Source organism: Dermatophagoides pteronyssinus, unplaced genomic scaffold (assembly GCF_027571235.1).
Source record: "Dermatophagoides pteronyssinus isolate colony J.1.1.1.1 unplaced genomic scaffold, Derpt_VIB-CSIC_2022.12 sq0005, whole genome shotgun sequence".
In the NCBI taxonomy this organism is placed as follows: Eukaryota; Metazoa; Arthropoda; class Arachnida; order Sarcoptiformes; family Pyroglyphidae; genus Dermatophagoides; species Dermatophagoides pteronyssinus.
In genome coordinates, this window is record NW_027461529.1 from 630,125 (window position 1) to 656,669 (window position 26,545).

Genomic DNA, 26,545 nt, shown 5'->3' on the forward strand with positions numbered 1-26,545 from the left:
GGATAAATTTACTCTCACTTACAGCCTCACCTTATTATCATCGTTTATCTGTTGATTTAATTCAATAAAAAAAATTTTTGTTTCGTTTTGAAATGTTTAAAAAAATTTTTTAATCACCTTTTTCTTTTTTAACCATAAATTTATAAAACGAGTAGATTAAGTCTGTAAATAATCAATAGCTATAAATTTTTTTTCAAAAAATTTAAAAAATAATGATTTGGGAGTGAGAATACAATTCGGTTTGTAATCAGAGTAAGAAAAAAATGTAAATGAATGATGAGCATTTCAATTAATTATTTTAAATGAAATTGATTTGTAATTCGGGTTTCTGTCTGTCTGTATTAAATTTCTAGGTAAAAAAAGATTATCGTTGAGTGCATAATTCAAATAATAATCATATTCATGCAATACTTCAATTCGTTTGTTGAGTTTTGTTTTTCGGTATTGCCATTCGTTGTTTCATTGTGTTAAACTTTTGTATAATTTGTAAATAAGTTTAAAAAAAGAAAATTAATGCGTATGAACAACATCTGGTTCATCATCATCATTAATCAGTCGTAATGGAAGTTTTGTTGTACTCTGATTTAAATACATTTCAGCCATTCGATTTGAATTATATGATTGTTTCACTTGTTGTACATGTTGTTTTAATTGATCAAAACCACGATTCAATGTGATTGTATTTTGAACATTATTACCATCACCAAGTGATAATAATGCTAATAATGCAATTGCTTCAAGATTATTTATCATTCGAATTGTCCGTTGATTTTTCGATTTGTTTGGTAAGAATAAATGAGCATCCGGACCGAATATCTGATCAATTTCTGATTGATCAAATAATTTTGCTATAATATCGATATCATATAATTGATGATTTTTTTCGCCATCACCATCAACGGATATATCGGATAGATATTCGATAGGTGTATCCTTTACCTGGAAATATTGCATCATTTTGATCAGAGAATCTGGTAGTCTATCTAACGGATGTTTACGACGTTGTAGCATCTCTTGACATCTTTCATAATATGATTGCATTTTGTTCAAATATCGAACCGATTGATCAACAACATCTTGATCGATGCATTTATAGCGATACATATTGATCAAATGAAGAATACAATTATGACGAAGATTACATCTGATTAACATTGGTGTGTTGGTCACCATGAAATTTTTCACAGCATCGGACATATGGCAATCGGCAAAATAACGATTTCTGTTGATTATCGATATAAAGACATTAATATAAATAATTAAGCTTCGCTTTAAGAATTCAATGAATTTTGACAATTTGCACAAACCTGTATTTCATGATAAATTGATTCCATAGTCCCATCACAGCTTTTTCACCAGGATTAACATCGATAAAATCTTGCATCATCTGAGGCCAACGAATTGAAATTGAAAGACGAATTTTTGAATAGAGACAAGATACTTACATGACGTTTCTGTCGCATTCGCCATTGAATTTCATCTGTTTCACTATCATCTTCCATTTCGGCGGGCAATATTGGCAACATTGTACGCGAATGATAGAATACTCGACGTTGGGACAAGGCTTCATACGAACCGATTTGGTGATTTACATCAATCTGATAGTATCGTCCTTCATCATTATATGTAAACATCGTGCACAATGATCGATGGTCACGACCAATGGTTATCATCATTGTAGCTGGTTGATGATTGGTTGTCGGCCTACGTTCTGGCCTTGTACATCGCATTCGTGAAACTCGTCGTCTTTGTGTTTGATGTGTTCGTGGACAATAATTCAATGCTTTTAATAATGGATCAGTATCAAATGTGGGATCAAATTGTTCATTAAGGCCAACGTGTATCGATATAAAACGATTCATAGGATCCATTGTCATTCTAAATCTAAAACGTTCATGATTTGTAGTCAAATGAACTGCTAATTGAGCTAGCATAACAAATTGTCGTGAACACAATGGACAGCTTATATCTTCACTGATCAGATTGGATTGAATCTGTGAGAATTCATAGACAATTTTGAATGAATCTTTTTCATGAATTAAACGCGGTATGATTGGCTTTGACATTGATGAATTTTCTTGGGCTGAATCGCTATTGGTTAAGTTTTGTGCCGACACTGAAGAAACAGCCGCTGCTGCTGCTTGCCGTCGTGTATTTGCACGTAACACTCGTTGATTTTTAAGTTGGGAATCTTTACTATCGATTTTATTGTCATCGTCATTATGAGATCGAGCTTGTGCCAATTTTTTCCAGGTTATGAATTGGCCGTCATTGAAAATGGATATCAATTGTTTAGCTGAAATGGTCTGCTGAATGCTATTAGAACCGACTTTGCAGTATAATTTTTTCAAATTGCTGCTAAACTCATTTTCATCGCTATTGTTACTGAAATTTGTACGTAGCAAACGGAATGTAATGAAATTCATCTCAATTTGATGCTTAAAATTTCTGTCTTTTCGAGGTGATGGTCGAAGTTTACGCTTACAATCTCTATATCCATAGTAGCCACATTGTGAATCTTTAGAATTGTCTCGATAGAATATATCATCAGATGTTATTCGATGCCATTTGTTCAATTCCGTCACAATGTTAATGCGAGGTTTGTGACCTAATCGTGGCATCTCTGATTGCCATAGCATATGTGTCTCTTCACCTTTGATTAATTGTGATCGCCGTTTACGATGTTTATTATTATCTACAATCTGTTTATCATGACAGCTTGGCAATTCTTTCGTATAATGAATATCTTCAATGTTTTCCAACTCAAAACCAAAATGAAATTCCATTTTGTCATTGAGATCATTTTGAGCATTATTATTTGAAGATTTGAGCTTAAGACATTGATCGGGTGGAAGTGATTTTTTGTTAGACTTGTTTGGTGATAAAGACCTGACCTGTTGTCCATTCAATCTTCTACAATTGGCCATGAATTGTGATTTAAGTTGTGAATGACAACGAAAATAAGTAACAACAGCATTGATAAAATACTTATAATCTTCGCTTGAATGAACGAATTCATTTGAATCGATTTGATCCAATTCGAATAGCAATTTTATCGGTATGATGATACGATTGTTAATTATACGTGAAAATTTGGATCCAAAATGGACACAAGACGTACCAACTATTAAAAACATAGAAAATAAACAATAAAATATTTTTGATAAGAGGCAAGATGACAGACCGTATATTTTGGAATCATCGAATACATCCGAATCGAGCATCGTATTTGGGCCTTGTCTTCGCAATACGAAGAAATCGATTGTAGCATAATCATAGCCAATAATCGAATTCAATGCCAACGGATCCAATACCAACGCAGTTGAGACGATTCTGTGTAGAGCTCATGCAATTAACAAAGGCAATTAAAATGACGCCAATCAAACAAACCGTTCATCCTGTTCATCATCACTGGCATTAACATCATTGATATTTTTATTTTTATTGGCTGATGGTTGTCCATTGATATCAGTGATTAAGGGATTAGGCGTCGATTGTTGATTTTCATCCATATCGATATCCTCGTTACCATTATCATTGCAGCTAATGGAATTATCCTGTTGAATAATACCATTCAAATTACCATCATTATGATCATTTGGACCGAATGCAGCATTATATTCGCATTCAAAATGTTTCATATATGACAATGATGATGTCAAATATAATGGACTATTCAAATGATTGTATTCGCATAGTTTGTATAATTGAAATAACCCTTATATTAAAAAAAATAAATTAATTAATTCTGATTTCATTAACGGTAATTATATACTTTGATATATAGAAAAATTTCTGCCAATCAATTGATTTTTGTCATCGAATTCCAAATCACAATTAGAATTAGCAATCACATCTGATTTGTTAGATGTCTCTGAATCGTTCGCTGATAATTGATCGATATATCGTTTGACAATACTTTTCTTGGCCAAAGGATGTTTTTGTTCTAATGTTGAAGGTGTATGATTGATGGTCACTTTGTTGGAATTTTCATCATTAGCAATATTGAGATCTGAATTACTATTCGTTTTAATTGATGCCGATTGTTCCTGAGTATTTTTCGGATTCAATTTTCGTATTATCTTACGAAAGAATCTATCTTCTTTATCAATCGATTCTTCCTTTTTGATTTGCACTCGTTGTGTTGGGTGTTCATTAGATTTGATTGAATCATCTTTGAGAATAACATCGTTAGAGTTTTTGACATTACGTGCAACATTGAATACGGCCATACGAGGTTGCATTCGTACTGGACGTTTAGCCACTTTACGACTATCTTTTTGGTCATTTTCATTTTGGGATGATTTGTAGACTTCTTTTCGATTCAACAATGTCAGTTTCTGGCTAGCATTACCTGTTGAGCGACGTTTGTTGCGTTTACGATGTCTTTGTTTACTATGGTGACTTAATTGTTTGGCAGTTTTGATTTCTCGTGTAAGGTCTTGAAAAAGAATTTGATTTGATTCAAATTGTGTTTCGAAATTGAATAATGGTCGCGATATATCAAAAATTATCGATCCAGTTGGATGTTTAGATTTTTGTGCATTTTTAGATTTGAGGTGATTGGTTGCCAGTTGTTCATCCATCTTAAGCAATTCAAAATCGTCACTCGATGATAACTTAGTTGTCGTTGGACCTTTATCATTGCCATTACAAACAATATGACCATTTTTATCATAAAAATTATCGATAACATCGGGTACGATTGACGATTTATAACTGTTGTTGTTATCATTATCATTCTTATCGATATTTATATCAGTTACAGACCGATTCCCCGAAGCAGTCATAGCAACAGATTTGGCTTCTTTTCCCATTTCTATATCATCATCATAATCAACTATACCATTTTCATTATTATCATTCATTTTAGATCGACTTTTTCGGTTTTGGTTTCGAGTACATTTCATAACAGCTGAAGACTGTTGGGTTATATCATCTTCACTTCCGTGTATATCTTCTTGATTATAATTGCCGTTACATATGTTTGCTTGTGTAATAACTTCAGATGATGATGAAGATGATAACTGATTGTTAGTTATCAGTCGTTGATTTTTTGAAAATTTATCTGTTGCGATTGTCAATGGATCTGATAAATGATGAAAATGATGTCCACTCCCCGGCCAATCATAAATAAAATCTTGTTCAGTATGAATATTTCTCATATTTCTACCAGTTGAATATTGTTTGATACGAGCGCTTCGTCGAAGATTTAAATCAACTCCATTATTACCGTTTATAACTTCATCTTTGTAATCGTCGCAATCGTTCGAAGTATAGACCATTGTTGGTAATGAAAACGTTTGAGTATTATTTGCGAGAATTGTGACGCTAGTTGTTGCCGTGTGACAGTCTGCCAACCGGCATGGTAATGTTGATGATGATGATGATTGAACTTTATCAAAGGGAGTTGTGAGCTCATCATCCACTTTATCCTCATTATCATCAGAGTCATTTTTATGACAATGATGAGTAATAGTATTTTTATAATCATCAAAGTTAATATTGTTCAATTTTTCATCATGATAATCATTAGGATTGGAATTAGAGCATAACCGTTGACAAGCGGTCAAATTGTTTTTATTTCGTAAATGATGCCAATTATTACCGCTCAATAATGATTTTGATGTTCGATCATTGATATCATTAACCAATGATTGGCTCATCATATAATAATGATGAACTGATATGATTTGGAAAACTTGAGAATTGATCAATAATTTGAACACACAAAAAAATAGTCTTTAAAAAATGATTTATGATATAATGTTGGATAATTTTTTAAAAATTACATAATAATTAATTTGATAATTAAACATACAAGACAAACAAATACCGCACATTTACAAAATAAAGATATCAAACAAATATTCGAGCACAACGACTCGAGTTTATTGGTAGCCGTTGAACTTGTATGGTCTTTACCATCATCATAACACTCGTATTCCAATTCGAACGTTGTGAGTATGTTTTGTTCGTTCATTGATACGAACGAACGAACGAACGAACGAACGGACAGACAGACAGAACGACAGACATCATTATCATATTTCTTTTCAGGGGTCCGTGTATACCAATTTTTTTCTTTTTCATTTTTCATATATAATACTTCCATCCTTGGTGCGTTCGCTCTCAAATTTCGTAAATTTACAATGTATAAACGCGCATTCTTGCTTGCTTGATTTATCCTCTTGTTAAATTCAATTATAAATTAGATTGGAACAGTTCCCTTTTTAACTTAGTAATCGTTTTACGTTTATAAATATTGTTTTGGAATGTTATATCTGTTTGGATTTTGTTTTGATAAACGAACCAAGAATTTTCATGGGAAAATACGTTTGTTGCAAAAAAAATGAGATCAAATATTTTGCAAGCATGTATCCAACGTGTAACACACCTTCAATTTACAAAGTTGTTTAGGCAATGTGTTCTTTCATATCGAAATCATTTTACGACAATCTTTGCGCAATCTCAATCTATTTTTTCTTTTCTTTTTTTGTTGTTAGTATACTTTCAATCTATAAAAACGTAATTTTTTTTCAAATATCATTTGATTTGATTTGAAAAGACTTAGCGGGAAGCGGAAGTAAAGCGTTTTTTTTTTTGAAAAAATTGATAATCAAATCAATGATTAATTTGATTCATATCCATTCGAAGTTCATTGTGACATTGTTACAATAAGGAAATCAATTGATTGATTGAATTGAATTGATAATTATTTGGATGCCTCATCACATTAATATAAACAAATTTTTTTTCATTTTAAAAATTAAAGATTGGTCAGTATACAATGATGATAACAGACAGAAAAAATATGCCCAAAATATGACAAATTCAAATTTCGGCGGTTTTTTTCTTTTAGCGACAGAATAACAAAAGCTACTGTGGAAAAAAATTTCTGATATAAAATTCAAAAGGAAAATGTTTTTTTGGTTTTCTTTTGTTTTGAAATATAATTCTGAAAACATCCTTGAATCAAAGCAATTCATCATTGTTTTTCTATCTTTTTTTTATTATTTATTTTTGGCAATAACAATATGTGGTACTCTCATCTTTGTAAATGACGTAAATGATCATGATCATCATTCTTTATTGCAATTACATACTTTAAATTGAATTGAATTGTAAAAAAAAAATATAACAACATGTCGAGATGTTGAAAATCTAGAGGTAGAAAAATTTACAACAACAAAAAAAATCATTCAATATGAATATGGTAGAATTTGACATTGAAAACAAAAAAAAAAATAAAATTTCATAACAATTTTCCATTCAACAACAACAACAATTATGTTTGTTTGCAAATGTGAATCAATCAGCAAGATAAAATCATCAGATTGAACAGAATCGTTTTTATAATTTTGTCGTTAATTTTGCTCTTTTTATTCTACTGTTTTTTGTTCTTCTGTCAATATCAATTCAATTTTTTTGAAGAAAAAATAAATCGAACAATGATTAAAACCTGTATATCGTCACCATTAACACATGATGTTGATGATGATTGTGATCATCATCATAATAATTTTGATGATAAATTTCATTACCGTAAGTTAAAAAAAATAACGTACAAATATTATTTTTTTGAATGAATCAATTGATCATTGATTTGATTGATTGATTGATTCATTCATTTTTTGTTGATATTTTCATTTTAATCACCTTAAAATTGCGATAAAATATTGATATTATTTGGTAAAGGTTTTTTCTTTCTTACTATTTTTTTTCAATTAATTCTATCATATTTCCTATCATCATCATTCGATTTCCATGATTGATCAGTAAAATTAATCAGAATCGATATTCAGATCAGAACGTCATGAACAAAAATTGGAAAAATAAAACTAAAAATCCCATTTGTTTATTTATTTATTGAAAAGAAAAATAAATCGATTTTATCATCATTCGAAATAAATTTTGTCAATGATGATGATCGATTGCATTGACAAAAACTGATTGAGATGAATTTTGATCTTTGAACAAAAATCAATTTCCCATCATTTTCGAAATGGAAATGGAAATTGCATCGATTTTTTTCCAACCGAAATTTATATGTTTCATCTGAGTGTTTCACACATAATTTTTGAGATCATTGAAAAAATTGAATGAAAAATCATTATTAGTTTGAAAATATAGGTCTCTTTGTAATTATCCAATCAACCAACCAAACATTTTTTTCTGTAAAATAAAATATGAAAATAGACTAATCACTATGATCATCATTTCCGTCGATTGGGTTTTTTTTTGTCTCTCACATCACTCCAAACAACATGAATAGCAATAAAATAAAATAAAATATAAAATCCTGATGATGAGGAGGATGTGATAAAAAAAACATTAATAGTTTTTTTAAACTGTAAATCCTATTTTATAAAAATGATGATAAAAAATCATCTCCAGAAAAACACATGATTTGATGACGAATATGACGGCGACGACGACGATGAAGAAGATGTACACAAGATAATTTCAACAAAAAAAAAACTAACTTCATTTAAGAATCACCGACCCTGAAAACTTGAAAATGACAAGAAAATTGTCATCGTTGAAGCCGCATTTTATCTCTTTTTTTTTGTACAATATTTCTTGTAAATTAATTTAATTTTTTTTAGTTAATTAATTGATCATTTGATTGATTGATTGATTGATTGATTGATTGGATTGGGTTGATTTGTTTTTATGATTCAAAAAATAACCTCCCCCATCTCAATATACCAGAAAAAAAGACGATTACTGTTATCGATTGATTGATTGATTTATTGCAATTTCTTTCAGTAGTTGCTGTTGTTGTTGTTATTGATGTTATTGTCAATCTCTCAAATCAAGTACAGACCAAAATTCAAATTTCGATATTTCACTTTTGGTTTTTGTATATAAATATAAAAATTGTACTGGCATTTCCGAATCGATCCTTTATTTGAATCGTTTATAATTACAAAAAAAACAAACTGGAAAATTTCATTTTTTTTGTTTCATTAATTATTATAATGGATTAATTGAATTTTTTTTCTCGTTCTTATCAGAATTAGAACGATCCAATGGATTATTTTTTTTCATGGTTAATCCAACCAGTTTTGTTTTTATAGTGATTAAACAAAAACTAATTATTTGCCCTCTCTATACGTGAAGATCATTATCATCATCATTAACGAATGATCAGTATCATTAAATAACAAAACAAAAAAAAAAATCATAAATTATTATTTGACATTAATCCTTTTTTTTGTAACAAAACAACTTTGATGACCCTTTGATTCGTTATTTTTGGGGCTGTTTTTAATTTGATATTCAACTGACTGACATTTAAAATTCATCCATCTATTTTTGATCTTTTTAATCCATTTGAATCCATGTAACACATTTTTTTTTCTAATTGGTGATACCTCTTTTTTTGTAATTGTTATCATTACTTAGTACAAAATAACCTGGTTGTTTGTCGACAATTTTTTTTCATCTTAATTTTAGAAATGAACGAAAGAGCTATCATCATCATAAAAAAAAATATTATCATCTCGATAACGAAACCTGTGTGTGTTTGTGTGTGATATAAAATAAAAAATTTTTATTAAAATTTATTGGCCAGTTTTCTATATTTTTTTTCTGGGTTGGAAAATTTTTTTTTCTTCTTCTCAATCTCTTAACATCATATCAAATTTATCTGTTGAAATAGTTAAAAACGTTAAATTTTTTTTTAATTAAAAAAAATTTTCGAAAAATAAATCCATCAAATATGGATAACAAATCATTCAGTATGGATGATGAACAGGAACCGCAACGGTTGCCGAAAACATCCTCATCACCCTCATCATCATCATCATCATCATCACTACGACCGTTAAATAATCGTTTTATAGTAAATGGAAATCAAAATTTATCATCATCAAATTATGATAATAATTGTGATGAAGCATTTGAAGAATTTGTTTCATCAATATCATCAAATTCTGAATGTCAACCAATCAATATAAGGCGACATATTTTTTATACAGAAGATTTTTATAGCAAAAATTCAACATACAATCATCATCAACAAAATCATTCAACAAAAAATAATATTGATAATAATGAATCAAAATCTTGTTGTTCATTTATTACAGATCCAATAAGTAAAGTATCCCGTTCATTATGGTCATCACAAACATCACCCAGTCAAATAAAATCAAAATCAATTATTATTACTTGGTTGCAGACTGTTATACCAATATTACATTGGTTACCTAATTATGATTTTCGTCATGATTTATTAAATGATATTATTGCCGGCTGTACAATACTTGCCTTACACATTCCACAAGGTTTGGCCTATGGACGATTAGCCGGTGTTGAACCAATTAATGGTTTATATGTTTCATTATTTCCTGTAATCATTTATGCTATTTTTGGTACAAGTCGACAAGTATCCATCGGTACATTTGCTGTCATCAGTATTGCATGTCGTGATGCTCTCGAAAGTTTCGATCTACATCAATCGGTTATTCTAAAAGAAAATTTTCATACAAAATCATTATTATCATCAACAACAAATGGAACGACCATTAATCATCTAATGACAACAACACCATCACCTATAGCAGAAGATTTACCAACTCCCATTGAAATATTGTCTACACTTGCATTGTTTGTCGGTATTATACAGGTAAGTTTTGATTAATAATCTAATTGATCTTCAAATTAATGATTAATTTCATTTATCTGTATGATATATCAACAGTTTCTTATGGGATTTTTAAAATTAGGCATTCTTTCAATTATATTATCTGAAACATTAATTTCAGCATTTGTCACAGCATGTTCATATCATGTATTTACCAGTCAGATATTTGCTTTGATCGATGTTGATTCCAAAGCTAATGGTGATGATTTTGAATTACCATTACCTTTTGATATTCTTAAATCATGGTCACGATTTATTGTACGAATACCGAAAGCCAATCCGACTACAGTAATCATATCAGCCATTTGTATTGCTATATTGATTTTATTTAAATTTGGTATTTCACCATATTTAATGCGACGTTTTAAACTAAAAAATCTGGTCATTCCAATCGATATATTGGCCATTATTTTTGCTACATTAATATCATCATTGATGGATTTAAATGATAATTATCATGTGAAAATCATTCCGGCCATACCAAAAGCGTAAGTTAACAAAAAAAAATTATTCAAAATTTATCTTATTTTGTTTGTTGTTGAAAAATTTTTAGTTTTCAAGGTTTACCCAAAATTCCTGATGTATCATATATGGGACAATTATGGGTGACAGCAATATTGATTACATTTGTATCGTATATATCCACTTATTCATTGGGTAAAATATTTGCTAAAGAACATGGTTATGAAGTATCCGCTAATCAGGAATTAATAGCAATCGGTTCAGCCAATCTATTATCATCATTTTTTCTTTGCTATCCATGTTCTGGTTCATTAGCACGATCCGCTGTAATGAATCGTGTTGGTGCTCGTACACAATTGGCCAGTATAGTATCATCAATATTACTTATATTGTTTTTGCTATTTTTTTCCAGTTATCTTCGTACATTACCAATGGTAAAAAAAAATCCAAGCTATTATGACTTATTTATTTCTAATATTTTTATATTTGATATAATTAGTCAATATTGTCCTGTATAATTGTCGTAGCATTATGGGGTAATATGAAACAAGTTGTACAGATAAGACATGCATGGCATGTATCAAAATTGGATGGCATTCTATGGATTGTTACATTTTTATTAGTTCTTTTATTTGGTATTGGACATGGATTACTTTATTCAGTTATATTTTCATTAATCATTCTTATCATTAGACTTATAATGTAAGTTGTCAGTTTTTAATACCATTCGAGATAATGATATTTTTGTTCACAATAATTTTAGACCAATCATCAAATTAAAACGTCAGATAAAAGGAACTGAAGTATTTGTAGAAATAAATCATATTTATGATGTATATGATCCAATAACTGGACAAAATAAAAGTAATGAATCTACTAATCAACCAAATCCTAATAAATGGGTTGTATTCGAATTTCAAGGTCCACTTATATTCATAAATTCAATAATATTTCGAAGAAAATTTCATTCATTAATTGGACGTTATTTATTAAATCAACGAACAATCAATAATCGTCATGTATCAATTAATCAAGATCAATTGAATAGGAAAAAATCTGGTATACAAATAGCATTAGATTTGAATGATTCGATAACACAATTACCGATAATCGAAACAATTATTTTTGATTGTACACGACTTACTTATATCGATCAAAAAGGTGTTGAAATATTAATCGATACAATAAATATTATTGAAAAATATGATGCTCATATGGTATTGGCATCATGTTCACAATTTGTTTATGATAATCTTGAAAAGAATAATTTTTTTAAAAATTTTAATCCAAGACATTGTTATATGTCAGTTATGGATGCTATTGCCGATCTAGAACATAATGATCATCATCATCATGGCAACTAAACAAAAAAAAAAAAAATACAAAAAATACATTGTACTTTTCATTAATGTAACAAACTCGTTAACAAAACCAAAAACAAAAATTAAAAATTAAATTTAGTTAATAAAATAAAATAAATTTTCAAAAATTAATTAACCAATTAGTAAAATGTTAATTTAAATTGGAATTGTTTTTTGATTTTTGAAAAAATATAGCTACGGTTTATATAATGTAACCATTACTTTCAACATATAAATTGGTTTCGATTCGGAATACAACAGAATAATATTCCCTCGTGTATCTCTTTTTTTTTGTTAAGTTTTTCAGAATATGCTACTCGTTTTCAAAAACTATGCGACAATAATAATTGATTATGATTCTAATGAATTGTTATCAATATCCAAGTGAATAAAGAAATTATGTCGGCCAATAAAAAAGGAAAATCACAATCACCAGGGACATCATCAATGTCCACTAATACAGCAATATCAAACTCAAAAACCGTCAATGACAATTCCACAAATGAATCAGCACGATCTCTTCCACCTCCAATCAATATGATCAATATGTCTGTCCAACAAGATTATCTATCAACATTGGTCTGGGATGATGAATTTTTACAGAAGCACAATAAACAACGAGAATCGATCAAACAAACATGGAATCGTAGGCAAAAATTATGCAAAATAATGGCCTTTTTTTCACATAATATGAATAAAGTTCCAACAAATAATGCGATTTCAGATTATCATCAACAATCAACATCGACCAGTTCATTTGATGATCGAACATATGATGAAATGCCTTTCGAAAAACCGGCCAGTTTCAATAAAAACAAAATGAAAGAAGGACAAGATCTGACTCCATATCATATCTATGTTTTTCCCACTGCTTATGATGATCTTTTTAATGCTGGTATTCAATTCGGTAAATGTTTTTATTTTAATTTCTGATTTTTAATTCAAATCAATTAAATTTATTTCCAATTTGTATAGTACTCACACCGATCATATTGACACGTGAAAAATATATGATTAGCATGAAACGGATCAACGCCAGAAGTAATGATGAGTTGAACATTTTATTGGATGCTTTAATTGATTATGAAATATTATGCCGTCTTTATGAGCTAACGTCTAATGATCATTCATATTCACGATCAATCCTTTTGTTGGCCATGGAGAAATTATATTACGCCATCAATTTGGGACAATTTCCAGATCATAATATCGGTATCCTTTCATTGATTAGTACAGTGAACAATATTCATCTTTTCGACAAACGTTTATTTATCGAAAAACCATCGATCAAAAAGGCATTCAATAATTTCTTACTTTATTCCATGGATAAATTGTTATATGATCTTTATCATATTAAAAATTTGTTCCGAGTATTTCGTCGTTTTGTTTATTTTTTAGATCATTTCAAATTGCCTATGCCAGAATCTCTAAAAAATAACAATCCGATTGATCAATCAATCGATGATCGAACATATGCTAAACATTTTGCTCATTGGTTTGCTGCCTGTGTTTTACCTACTTATGCTAAATGGTTTGTCAATTATTGTATTAGATTGAAAGATGATGATAACTTATTTAAACCATTTTACTTTTGACCTATTTGCACATGAACATAGTCTCAAATCATATAAACCGTCCGATATATTTGGTTATACATTCATTCGAGATTTATTGCCTATTCTATTTGAAAATTTTCGTATAGCCATTTCCAATGCTGATCCGGAACTCGAAATCGATATATTCATTGACGTATTTAAGCTAGATTTTATGAATCCAAATATGCCATATTGGTCCATCACTTATTACCAGAATCGATCACCATTAAATTATTTAATGTTGAGGGTTCAGTCTCAACTAATGGATGCATATTGTGAAAGTAGAACACTCGATAATGGTGAAACAATAATTATTGGTAATATTTATCCACCTGAAAAACTTGGTCGTTTGTTACGTTTTCATGGAGAATTAATAAAACTTCGACCATATTATAATGAATATATGAAAATATGCGATGAAAATAAACCGAATCATAGTTGTCAGTATTGTGATGTTAAAAAATATGTTTTATGTCACATACATAATCGTATCAATGAAAGTGATGATGATATGACTAATGATATTGTTCTCACCCGGCATCCAATACCTGATAATTGGCTACAACGTATCTTATTCAAATTGGACAGTAACGAATTAGTTATCTTCATTTTTCTTACTGATAAATTTGATCCGAAAAAATTTGGACTGCAACCAAATCGAATGGATTATTATTATTCCCTTGAAGACAACTACATGGTTCCCGAATGTTTTCGTATGGCAATCAATGATCCATTGTTACGAGGAAAACGTAACCAGCTTACTCGATTTATTGAACAAGCAAAACCACGTAGTCAATTCCATCGGGAAGTTTATCAAGTTTTTGATCGTATGATACGAAATGAATTGCCAGAATTTCTTGATCGTGCTCAGCTCATCAAACGATTGGGCAATGGTTACGGATCATTATCACCATATGAAATTGATTTTAATCGAATTATGTTTACATCATTCATGACTTCTGTTAATACGAACATGTTGAATTCATCTGTTATGAGTCTAATCGGTCGAACTCCTTATTTTGATCCGGCTATTGGCCTTGCACCACATGAAGGAACGGTACAATTCATATTATTAAATAATCTTTTTATGCGAATATGGGAAGAACGATTTAAAATGTGGATGATTGAATTACAAAATGTTTATAGTCATCAATTGCCACGAATGGGACGAGATTACATAACTCGTTTGGTGTTTGATCCTCGACATATTACATTGATGCTTATCAAAGATGGATGCAAAGTGATTGGTGGCATTACTTTTCGTCCATTTCAAACTCAAAATTTTTCCGAAATCGTTTTCTGTGCTGTAAGTTCGAATGAACAGGTCAAAGGTTACGGTACACGTATGATGAACTATCTGAAAGATTATCATCTTTATCAAGAAATTTATTATTTTCTCACCTATGCCGATGAGAATGCCATTGGTTATTTCATGAAACAAGGCTTTACAGAAGATATACAAATGCCTAGAGAACAATACTATGGTTTCATTAAAGAATATGATGGAGCTACACTTATGGAATGTAAGCTTAATGCGCGAATATCTTATAATGCTATCAATCAGGTAATGCGAATGCAGGCTAAAGTTGTACAACGTCTAATCGAATGTCGACAGCAAAAAAATCATCACTCATTTCACTATGATTTTCAATCTAGTAAAAGTCGTATCATACCATTGGAATTTATTCATTCTATGAATAAAAATAATGTCAAAATTGATTTCGGTAACAGTGATTTTACTGATCATAGTGAACGATTGTTTCCAACACTTAAAGTTATTCTACAACAGATTAAAACGCATCATTCAGCATATCCGTTTGTAAAACCAGTGGATGAACAAAAAGCACCGAATTATTATAAAACGGTACGTTTTCCAATGAATCTACAAATGATGATGGAACGATTAAAAAATCGTTATTATTGCAATGTACATCTTTTTAATTGTGATATGACACGTATATTTATTAATTGTCGTAGCTATTATGAAATTGATACAATTGAATATCGTTGCGCAAATGTACTCGAACGTTATTATATTAATAAGATGAAAAAACATAATTTACATGTTGAAACAAATAATTAATTGTAACCGAACTAAACAGTGAAAATATTCAGTCAACTTTGATCTCAATTTGATTTGATCTTTTTTTCATGTTGTAAATTGAATGTAACATTAATTACAAACTTGTATATATATATTAAGCATGCCATATTAACCAATAGAATTAATTATTTTATTTATTTTATTAATTTTCTTATTTTATCATTAAATAAAATTATTTTATATTCGCGAATATTATTTTTATTTTTATTTTCAAATTTTAATCTTATTTTGTAAAAATTTTTAAATGGTGCAAACTTGTGTAAAGCAGCACTTGAATGAAATTATTATTTATTTCAAATTTTTTTTTCAAATTAATCAATTAAAAACCTGTATTTGTACAACGATGATGACAAAAATGTGTACGGTAATGTAAGCACAAACATTCATACGAAACATAAAGGCCTTATAATAATGAAATAAAATCTATGTGTTGATTATATAAAGCCAATATATTTCGTCGAATGGCAGGCTTTAATTTCCGAAAATTTTCAGCAAATTCAATTTGATCGTTTTATCTTGAAATTTTTTTTTTAATTGAACAAACATGTTTGATTACTTAATGGTTCATAATGATGATTCTTAATATCAAAATTTTTTTTCATTTTCTTTTTTTTACATAATACACATCATTTGAGCTATATATGCATAATTTATACTATTAATTGAAAATTGGAAAATATGAATTGGTTAAGGATAGAATGGATAATAAAATGGACAATTGGTGTTTCAAGTTATATTTGATGATGGCTATCAACAAAAGAAAAAAAAATAAAAAACAAATAGACAAAATGAACATAAATCCTAATCATCTACAATCAAAGAAGAATGATGATGATGATGATGATGAGGAGGATTTTGGTGATGTTGATGAGGATGATGGCCATGTTGTTCATGTTGTTGATGATGATGTAGATAGTTTGTATTGGGAGTGGCAAATACATCCGATTGATTATGATGCCATGTTGATGATGATGATGATTGTTGTTGTGGTTGTTTTGATTCTGATGATGACGTAGATAAAATCTTACCGGTATTCTGTAGACGTGATATTTGATATTTGCGTAAGCTTGATACCATTGATGGTTGTGTTGTTTCATGTATTGAATGATCCAATTGTATTGAATCACTTTCTTCACCGTTGGTTGTTAGTGTGTCACTTTTATTATGATTATTTAATGATCGAAGTAATGCTCGTTCTTCATGATCGGTCATTAAAAGATAATCATCATTCCCTATAGTATCTTCTGATTGTTTATTACCCAAAAGGCTACTATTGTCAACATCCATCAAAAGCATCATATTATTGTTCATAGTATCATCATCACCATCAATACCATTATCATTAGCATCATGATCATTATCATTCATTACATCGTCGTCAACATCATCATCATCAATGGTGGTTCTGGTAGCTCGTGATAATAATTGTCCAGCTCCACAGCCACTATCCATACTATCCATCGGTGGTAATATTGATTCAATCTGATGTGCATTACCGGACGATGTATTATGATGATGATGATGATGATGTAAAGATGATATTAAATGGTTATTGTTATTCGTTATCGGTGATTGTGATGGGCAGTGTTGTTGTTGTTGTGCTGATAGTTTACTATTGCAATCATTAGGTAATGTACAATAGGGCGTATATGGGGCATTATTGGCAATAGATTTAAATGTTGATGTACGTGAATCTGTTTGTCTACTTAATGATCGATTAATCGTCATAGCCATTGATGATCGATTATTATTACTGCTATTTGTTGATGAAGCAAAATTACTACGTGCTAATGTTGATGATTGATAATGAGCATGATGATGGCCAGTAGGATTAGCATCTGATTTGAATGTACCACAATGTGTGTTTGAAGTTGGATTTGATATAGTGTTATCTCCATATTGTTTACAATTAATCAACGACGATTGACGTAAATTTAATAGGGAACGATTTATTGGAGGTGGTGGTGGTGGTGGAATGGGTGGTGAATTTGAAGCTCCTAACGGTTCATTTGTGGTTGTATTTGTTGTGTTGATTGTATCCATAAACATAGTATCTGACTGTTCACCAGTAACAGCCGTAGTAACATGTCCAGAATCGGCACTATTCGATACTGATGGCCAACGAACATTTTTCATTGTTTGATGATGACTGGCAACAGCACCACCAGTACCAGTTCCAGTTGCGCCAGGGGTAGTCGATGATGATGATACTGTAATTACATCAATTAATCGATGTGGAGTACCAATTCCCATTGTTGCCGTCATATCCGATTGATAATAAGTAGAATAATCAGGTGTAGTTGGATGAGCAAAATAATGTTGACAAGTCTTATCAATGATATGGCTAACATTTTTCTCATCACCGGATGATCGTCTATACCAATTGATGATCAATATGATAGTCAAACAGATAATACCGACGGCAAAAAATATGAACATCAACATTCCGGTCATACCTCCAACTAATTCGACAATATTGATTTTAACTTCATGAATACAATCATTTTCATCGGAATCATCATCAAAACCACAATTTTGTATGCCATTACAATGAAGTTTTCCTGAAATACAATAACCATGTTTTTGACACTGATATGGCAAAGCGTTGACTGAAATTTCCAATGATGATGATGATGATAATGGTGAGGGTGATGTTAGTTGTTGAAGCTCTTGATGTTGTTGCTGTTGATTTGTTGTTGGCGTACAAGGACCATAGGTTGTCACATTTTTTATTCGCACGTCATTATTATTATCGGATGGCATATCTATTTCGGTCCAAATGGCTGAAAATCCTAATGCTCCAACAGCTTTTTGTGCGGTTAAAAATCTATAAAACAAATAATGGTTATGAAACATTATGATTTGCTAATGATCATTGTACTTACGTGATACGAATTACATTATTTTCAGAAATGTATTGTTTATCTCGTCGATTTAATTTTTCACCACATAATTCAATTGGTTTTTGATTTAAATTTGGCCATACACGAACAATAGCACCAGGACAACCACGACTTGGTGGATCACCTTCTACTGAAAATTCATCAAAATATAATAGAACTTTGGATCCAGGACGAACTGTTATAAACCAATTGCAAACTTGCATTGCAGCTGGATAATTATTAGGATAATTAGGTGTTTGAATGATACCATTTTCCAAATTTGTAAAATTTCCTCCACAATCTATTAAAAACATTATATATGATTGATTCGAAAAAAAAGATTTAAAAAAAAACTAACCTTGTACACGATCGGAAGCTCGATCAAATTTATAGGTAGCGCTAAAACCGCTGGACACTTCATTTTCATCGGTATTCATAATCACTTTAATTTGACTAACACCGGTTTCGGTTAGAATTGGTCCCGGTGCTGTAAATCCACAATAACGTCCATAGAATTGTTCACGACCAGTTCCACTATCAACACTGTATACTTCAAGCCAATCATGTGTACATTTTTCATTATAACCAGGAATACTCAATGATGCAACTTCAGCATCACTGAATTTAAATTGATTGAAAACAACTTTGACCTGTTCATCTGGTTCACCGAAAAATTCAAATATACAATACGTATTTGATGGATAATTGGATGGATGTCGAGGTGAATTAAATTCACCGGATTTACTACCGCTGCTTACATATGAAAAATGACATTGACCAGGTGATGCTTGTGTTCCCATTATTTTATAATCCGTTTCAAACCAATAATGTGCTTTAAAACCTTGTCCTTGAGTTGAACCAGAATTAAATACAACTAATAATAATGGTCCATCCGATACAACTGGTGGTGGTATTGTTTCACCACAAAAAACATAATCAAATTCATCCATAGCTTGTAGCTGTGTATATAGTCGAACATATGCATCAGTACATCTAAAATAAAAATAGTTAACAAAATCAGCAATCATATTAAATTGATTGATTGATTGATTTAAAATGAATGATACAAAAAAAACATACTCGTTAACATCTTTAGTAGGTATTTGCAACATTTCAAAATGAAAATTAATACGTTCTAAATTTTGAGCATCCTGTAATCCGTATAGAAAATATTTGCACATTATATTTGAATGATATAAAAATGGATAATTTGGTGCATAAATTGTTCCATTCGATTCTTTACGACTAAATATTTTCTGATCACATTCTGTTCCACGAATATGTTCACTATTTTCATTGTTTAAAATGAATCCTAATGGAAAAAAATATAGAAAAATTAAAAAAACATTCCAAATCAATAACAATAACAACAATGTTTGTTCATAGAAATTTCAGTAGTTAGTTAATAGTATTTTTTTGCCATCATCATCATTATGATCATTGTTAATGATTACAGTGGGAAAGACATAAAAGTTCAAGTCATAAATCAAATTCTCTATTCATTTGAATCGCATGAATGAACAAAGTTTTATTCAAGCCAAAATCCTACAAAAAAAATGTGTTCCATTCGCCATAGTATAATCATAAATCACTTAAATAAAAGAAAAGAAAGGAGTATGATGTGTGATTTGAACAACAATGGATTTTGTTGTGCAATGTGTTACATCACTGTTTAACTGTTTGGTTGTAATTGATAATGGATCTTAATGTATATAATGAACATAAAACACAAACCGGATATGTATGTATGTGATCACACTTACCAAGATTGACAAATTTTTCAGAAAATTCATAATAACCGGAAAATCCACGATTCTGATTTACCGATGATATTCGTTTGAGCGTTGTAAATTGTACTAATAGATTGATTCCGGATGAAAATACAAATAATTGTCGTTGTTGACCACAATATATATTAATCAATGGTGATCGTGTTGTTTCACCATCAAATATTTTAACATAATCATAAGGACAACTTTTTGTTTTTGATTTAATTTAATAATAAAATAATTTAATTGAATAAATTAAATTATATAATACTTACTGTGGTCCACCATAGAATAGATCAAAATCCATAAATTCCAATTTCACACGTTGTCCTTTAACACCTTTGAATAGATAATAACAGGTAATATTTTTTGGATAAACACCCGGATATGTTGGAGTCATAAATTCGCCTTCACGTCGTGCTTCACTATGGATTGTATAGCTACATATTTCATTGGGCATAGGAGTTCCAGCCACATATGGTGCTATACATTGTGTAATAAATAAATAAATATGATAATTTTGAATTTTATTTTTTAAAAATTTTATTATGTTCTTTAATGTAGTAAAACAGAAAACCTACCGGCATTGATAAACTGATATGTACCCTCGAATATATCGCTACCATTTAATATTGAACCATCGGTTAGTTTAGCTGTATAGAAACTGATCACAATTGTTTGAAATAATGAAATGCGATCATGTGGTATGACTAGATCACAGTAACGACCACCAAATGGTGTACTTAATAGATCCGTATCTGGATTCTTTAATTCAGCATAAACATCAACATATTCATCTAGGCATCTTTAGAAAACATTGAATTATTTCAAATCAAAATAAAAAGTTTATTTAAAATGTACAAAAAATAAAATAAAATAAACACATCTTACTCGGGCAATTCAGAACGAGGACTAAATTTAGTGAATGAAACTCGTACACGTTCATTTGGTCCGGCAATAAATGTATAGATACATTGTCTTGTATAACGATTTAAATTCGATTCATTATCTGATGATGGATTCACTGCTGTCGATTGATCACTAGTATTTGATGATGATGATGAAATAATACTTGAAGAAACAGTTGTTGCTGGCATCGGTATCCTAAATGATGGTCCAACAAATGTACCATTATATGTTCCATTTGTTATATTGAGCGTTTTGCTAATGAATACTTGATCACAATCTTTATCAAACAAAAAAAAATCAAATCGAAACAAAAACAAAAATAATTAAATCTATATTAAATCGAAAATAATGAATAATGGATTTTGTTTTTTTTTATTTACAACAAAAAAAACATACCAGTAGATGATGTAAATGGAGTTGTCGAATGTTGTATTAAATCATAATGATGGGATGGTAAAAAAAATTGATTACCATCCACCAATGATGTTGCTGTTGTTGTTGATGATGATGTGGCGTATGCAAATGACAATAAACATAAAACAACAACAATAACCATCATCATCAGCACTTGATAGAACAAAAAAAATCCTGCCATTAATGATTTTGCTTTTAATGATGAAGATGATCGAGATTTAGATTTCATTTTCATTGATTGTATTGAATTTGTTTTTATCATCATCATCATATAATATCTATGAGAGAAAGAGAGAGAGAGAGAGAGAGAGAGAGAGGAGTAATAATATCCAATAATAAAAAGATGCTTATTATTATTATTATTTTGTCACTTTATATACAAATTCAAGCAGCAAAAAAAAACGATAAGTGGAAAGATATATAAGTCATTACATTAGGTCATTTGATGATTGCTATTGATGTAAATCACATAATCATAATAACCATGATCTATGGATGAACAGTGAATATTATTTCCAAAATTATTCATGAATTGTTTCATCTTAAATTGATAATAAACACATGAAAAGATATATTCGCTACAATTGTTATAATTGTATAATAGATTTTTTTTTCGATATATAATTCACATTTATTTGATTGAATTTTTTTCCCTTATTTGTTTTGTTTGTTTTGCCTGATTGAATCAAGAAGCAAAACAAAAAAAAATCTATTTAATGAAAATTGAAAAAAGAATCAGGAATTCAGGCTCCATAATCACTACTATTGAATGAATGAATGAATGAATGGATATGTTCGTTGATATTTGAAAAAAAAGAAAATTTTTTTGAATTTTTTTGTTTTGTTTCATTTTTCTGAATTATATGGCCTGTGGTAATTGATTTTAATTTTTTTTAAATATTAATTCTATTGATTGAAAGATAAAACATGGTTTTTTTTCATAATTCTTTTCATCATCATTATCATTATTCTCGTGATGATGATGATAGGCTTATATGGAAAATGATGATGATGATGATGGAGATTAAGATGGCAATTTTTTTTCATTATTTGGGAAAAATGAAATAAGAAAATTTTTATATTTTTTTTTCTTTCTTTCTACTAAAGAGAAACAATAATACGATTATAAATGACTAATAGCCTAAATAGATGGATGGTTGGTTGGTTGGTTGAAATATTGAATGATTCTGTATAGAATATTGAAGCCAATATGTGAAAATAAAAAAATAAAAACAACAGAATAAAGAAAAAAAAATAAAGGGAGATTGTATTGGAAAAAAAGTCATCGTTTCTTTTCAATATTGGCTTCGATATTTTTTTTTCAATCATCATCAACATTTTTGTAACATCATACTACACACTTATACAACTTAATTTCATCCGAAAGAAACTTTTTTTTAATTAAAAACTATAACCCTATATAGTTTTTGATGGTGTAAAATAGTGTGTGTGTGTTTGAACAAAGTAAACTTAGTTTTTTTTTTGTTTTGTTTTGAAATAAAAGACGCCTATTATATATTGATTGTTATTTGATTTTTTCTCTAGAATTCCGAAAAAAATTTTGAAAACAAAATCTATGATGTTAAAGCACGAAACAAGGTAAAACTGTATTGAGAATATTAACACTTTTCCAATAACAACAAACAAAAAATATTAATATGGATACCTTGTATTCAACAAAAAAAAAATAGATTGGATCCATATTTGATTAGTAGTTAATGTAATTATTATTAACATGATTATTGTCTGGAATAAAAAAAAATGAAATAAATCCATTCCATAGTGAGAAAAAACAAAAAAAATTGGTCATTTGGTTGAATAAATAAATAAAATGGAATATGAAGAGACTATGTGTATAGTACTACTGGATGACATTCAAAATGCTTCAAATAATTATTTGGTATTAGATGAATGAAGCAAACCAAAAACAATACAACAAAAAAATTCCTTTTTAAATCAAATTTTCGTTATGTCTGTTTCATTTTTTTTTTCATATTTTAATAAATATAATGGATAACAAAGAAGAACAAACGGAAAAAAAATTCACTGAAGCCTGAATGGAAAAAAAATCTAATTTATTTATTTTTTTGTTTTGTTTTGTTTTTGCTGTTGTAACACTGAATGAATACAGGAATCATGAAGAAGATCCAGATACAGAATTTTGCTGTTTTATTTTAATGAACACAATAATTTCAATTTGACCAAGTTATGTAAATTTTTTTTTCTCACTCACTTTGTTTTCTTTTCTTTTTTATTCATAGATTTTGACTATGTTCTGTTGTTGTTGTTGAAACTTGGGCTGAAAAAAACATTCAAATTTTAACAAAGTGGAATAATGAGATCTAAACCTAAAATAAACTATTTCACCTAATCTTTTTTGGTTATAGTAAAAGAAACATTAACTAAAATAATCATCATAATGTTGTTGATGTTTGAAATTGTTGAACAAATTGTACCAATTTCTCCAAAAAAATAATAATGAAATTCAAACAAACCAGTTTTAAGCCGAAAACGAAAATTTCCGGAAATAAAAAAAATTTCCAAATAAGGTTATATTTCCTTTCTTTTATTCATTCATACGGTATTTTTTTTTGCAAAATGTGATTGATTCCTATCCATTTCTCTAATAGTTCAATCAAACGAATAAACGAAATGTTTGTTTTAAGCAAACAAAACCTTTCAAAAAAAAGAATGAATGAATGAATGAACATATGGCCACAGGCTAATTTGGATGAGCAAAAAATAAAAAATCTTGAATTGAAAATGAATGCACTGAAAATCTTCTGTTCTTGGTCACTATTATACAAATTATTAGTTTTTAGTTAGTGATAAGAATGGTGTGAAAATTCTCGCATTCTTTTTTATACGAAAAAAGAAAACAGTAAATTATTATGATTGTCATTAACTAATAATCATCCATTTGTTCCATCAAATAGCAACATTTTTGATGAGAAACAACAACAACAACAACAACTTTCTCATGAAAATTGATGATGTCTAGCCATTATTATTGACTATAATAATCATCATCATTATTATTATCAACAATCGAACAACAAAAATGTCAATATCATCATTAGTAATCAATGATGATGATGATGATGATAATGATCAGATGAAAAAAAATCAAGAATTCAATAAATTATAACAAATTAGGTAGAACAAGTTATCATAAATATAAATTGTACTTGTACAATAATCATCATAAATAAATGAAAAGTTTTTTCATTTCCTTTTTTTTTTTGAAAGAAAAATTCTTCATCATCATCAAACGTATCCAGGCATTTAAACTTACAACAAACACGTACTCATTAGTAAAAAAATTCATCTGTTAAGTTTACAACAAAAAAAAATTTTTATTTAAATTAAATTAAATTAATGAGAAGAAGAAGAAGAAAAGCATACCATACCAAACAAATGATTGTGAATGGACTGAATGAATGAATGAACAATTCGATCAACGAATAACGATTCTGGTTTTCTATCGTGTAGTCGTTTATATTTGGAATTTATGTCACATCATCATCATTTTATCGATGAAACTTTTTTTTTTCTGTTTTGTCAAAATTATCATCATTATATTTCATTAAATTCGGTGAACAAAAAAACTTTTCATTTATTTTTCAAACACACACACACACAAAACAAAAACAACAAAACAAAACAAAAAACACTTTATTTAAAACCAGGAAAAAAGCTTTTGAAACACACAAACAAAAATTTGGCTATATATAAAATAGAATAAGCTTAATGGAATAAAATGGAAAATGAATAAAAAAAATGGGAATGAAAAATTCACAAAATCATTTGATGATGTGGTGATTCAATTCACTGTATTCAGATCATAATTTATTTTTTATTTTTTTCCATCAAATAAGATTCAATAATCAATCATTTTAATGATTATTGTGATCCATGTTTGAAATGCAATTCAATTATGGATACCGGTCATACAAAATGATGATGATGATGATGATGATAATGATAATTTTTCAATTCACAACACACATGAGCAAAAGAAATTAGAAAGAAAAAACAAATAGAAAAAATAATGATTTTAACAACTTAATCAAAATAAAGTAACATAGAACAGTTTTTTTTTCATTCTGTTGTTGTTTTTGTTTTGAATCCGTTTTTGATTAATACGTTGATGAATTTTTTCTTTCTTCAAAAATCCAATAAAAAAAACAATACACTCATCATATGTCAAATTCTTTGTTGTATGTAATCATCATGAATGAGAATGGAATGATGATGATAAATTCCAAAAAGAAGAAGACGACAAATACTTTTTTTCCAGAATGTTTTTATTTTATTTTTGCGTCTGTGCGTTTCAAAGTTTCAACGTATTTTTTTCAAGTGAAAACCAGGAATTTTGGTTAAAACATACCAATACAC

General features: G+C 29.1%; 4 protein-coding genes across 9 annotated transcripts; 2 read left to right on the plus strand and 2 right to left on the minus strand.

Moving 5' to 3' along the window:
- Positions 1–95: 95 nt before the first annotated feature.
- Su(z)12 (Polycomb protein Su(z)12) lies at positions 96–6,123 on the minus strand. The gene is made up of 6 exons (XM_027339093.2): positions 3,776–6,123; positions 3,391–3,718; positions 3,185–3,333; positions 1,446–3,124; positions 1,308–1,387; positions 96–1,222 (listed from the first exon to the last, which is right to left on the minus strand). Exons 1-6 carry the CDS (start codon positions 5,667–5,669, stop codon positions 511–513), a joined length of 4,842 nt encoding a protein of 1,613 aa, XP_027194894.2. The 5' UTR covers positions 5,670–6,123; the 3' UTR covers positions 96–510.
- Positions 6,124–7,045: 922 nt separating this feature from the next.
- LOC113789786 (sulfate transporter-like) lies at positions 7,046–12,606 on the plus strand. 4 transcript variants are annotated; one of them, XM_075820155.1, is made up of 6 exons: positions 7,046–7,065; positions 9,748–10,633; positions 10,709–11,139; positions 11,205–11,547; positions 11,613–11,815; positions 11,877–12,606. In XM_075820155.1, the coding sequence occupies exons 1-6, from the start codon at positions 7,061–7,063 to the stop codon at positions 12,475–12,477; spliced, it is 2,469 nt and encodes an 822-aa protein (XP_075676270.1). In that variant the 5' UTR covers positions 7,046–7,060; the 3' UTR covers positions 12,478–12,606. The 4 variants fall into 4 exon arrangements, with proteins under 4 accessions (XP_075676270.1, XP_075676271.1, XP_027195168.1 ...); XM_075820156.1 differs by lacking the exon at positions 7,046–7,065 and adding an exon at positions 7,300–7,545; XM_027339367.2 differs by lacking the exon at positions 7,046–7,065 and adding an exon at positions 7,303–7,545 and having other exon boundaries at positions 10,095–10,633.
- Positions 12,607–12,720: 114 nt separating this feature from the next.
- On the plus strand, positions 12,721–16,363 carry LOC113789818 (uncharacterized). The gene is made up of 3 exons (XM_027339406.2): positions 12,721–13,381; positions 13,450–14,005; positions 14,091–16,363. Exons 1-3 carry the CDS (start codon positions 12,874–12,876, stop codon positions 16,150–16,152), a joined length of 3,126 nt encoding a protein of 1,041 aa, XP_027195207.1. The 5' UTR covers positions 12,721–12,873; the 3' UTR covers positions 16,153–16,363.
- Positions 16,364–16,698: 335 nt separating this feature from the next.
- LOC113789799 (uncharacterized) lies at positions 16,699–25,799 on the minus strand. Of its 3 annotated transcripts, XM_027339382.2 has the most exons (10): positions 25,553–25,796; positions 22,130–22,425; positions 21,716–22,010; positions 21,406–21,629; positions 21,100–21,307; positions 20,819–21,030; positions 20,136–20,367; positions 19,414–20,048; positions 19,059–19,356; positions 16,701–19,000 (listed from the first exon to the last, which is right to left on the minus strand). In XM_027339382.2, the coding sequence occupies exons 2-10, from the start codon at positions 22,416–22,418 to the stop codon at positions 16,975–16,977; spliced, it is 4,419 nt and encodes a 1,472-aa protein (XP_027195183.2). In that variant the 5' UTR covers positions 22,419–22,425; positions 25,553–25,796; the 3' UTR covers positions 16,701–16,974. The 3 variants fall into 3 exon arrangements, with proteins under 3 accessions (XP_075676269.1, XP_027195182.2, XP_027195183.2); XM_075820154.1 differs by having other exon boundaries at positions 16,699–19,000; positions 19,414–20,367; positions 25,558–25,799; XM_027339381.2 differs by having other exon boundaries at positions 16,699–19,000; positions 19,414–20,367; positions 25,553–25,799.
- Between the last annotated feature and the right edge of the window lie 746 nt (positions 25,800–26,545).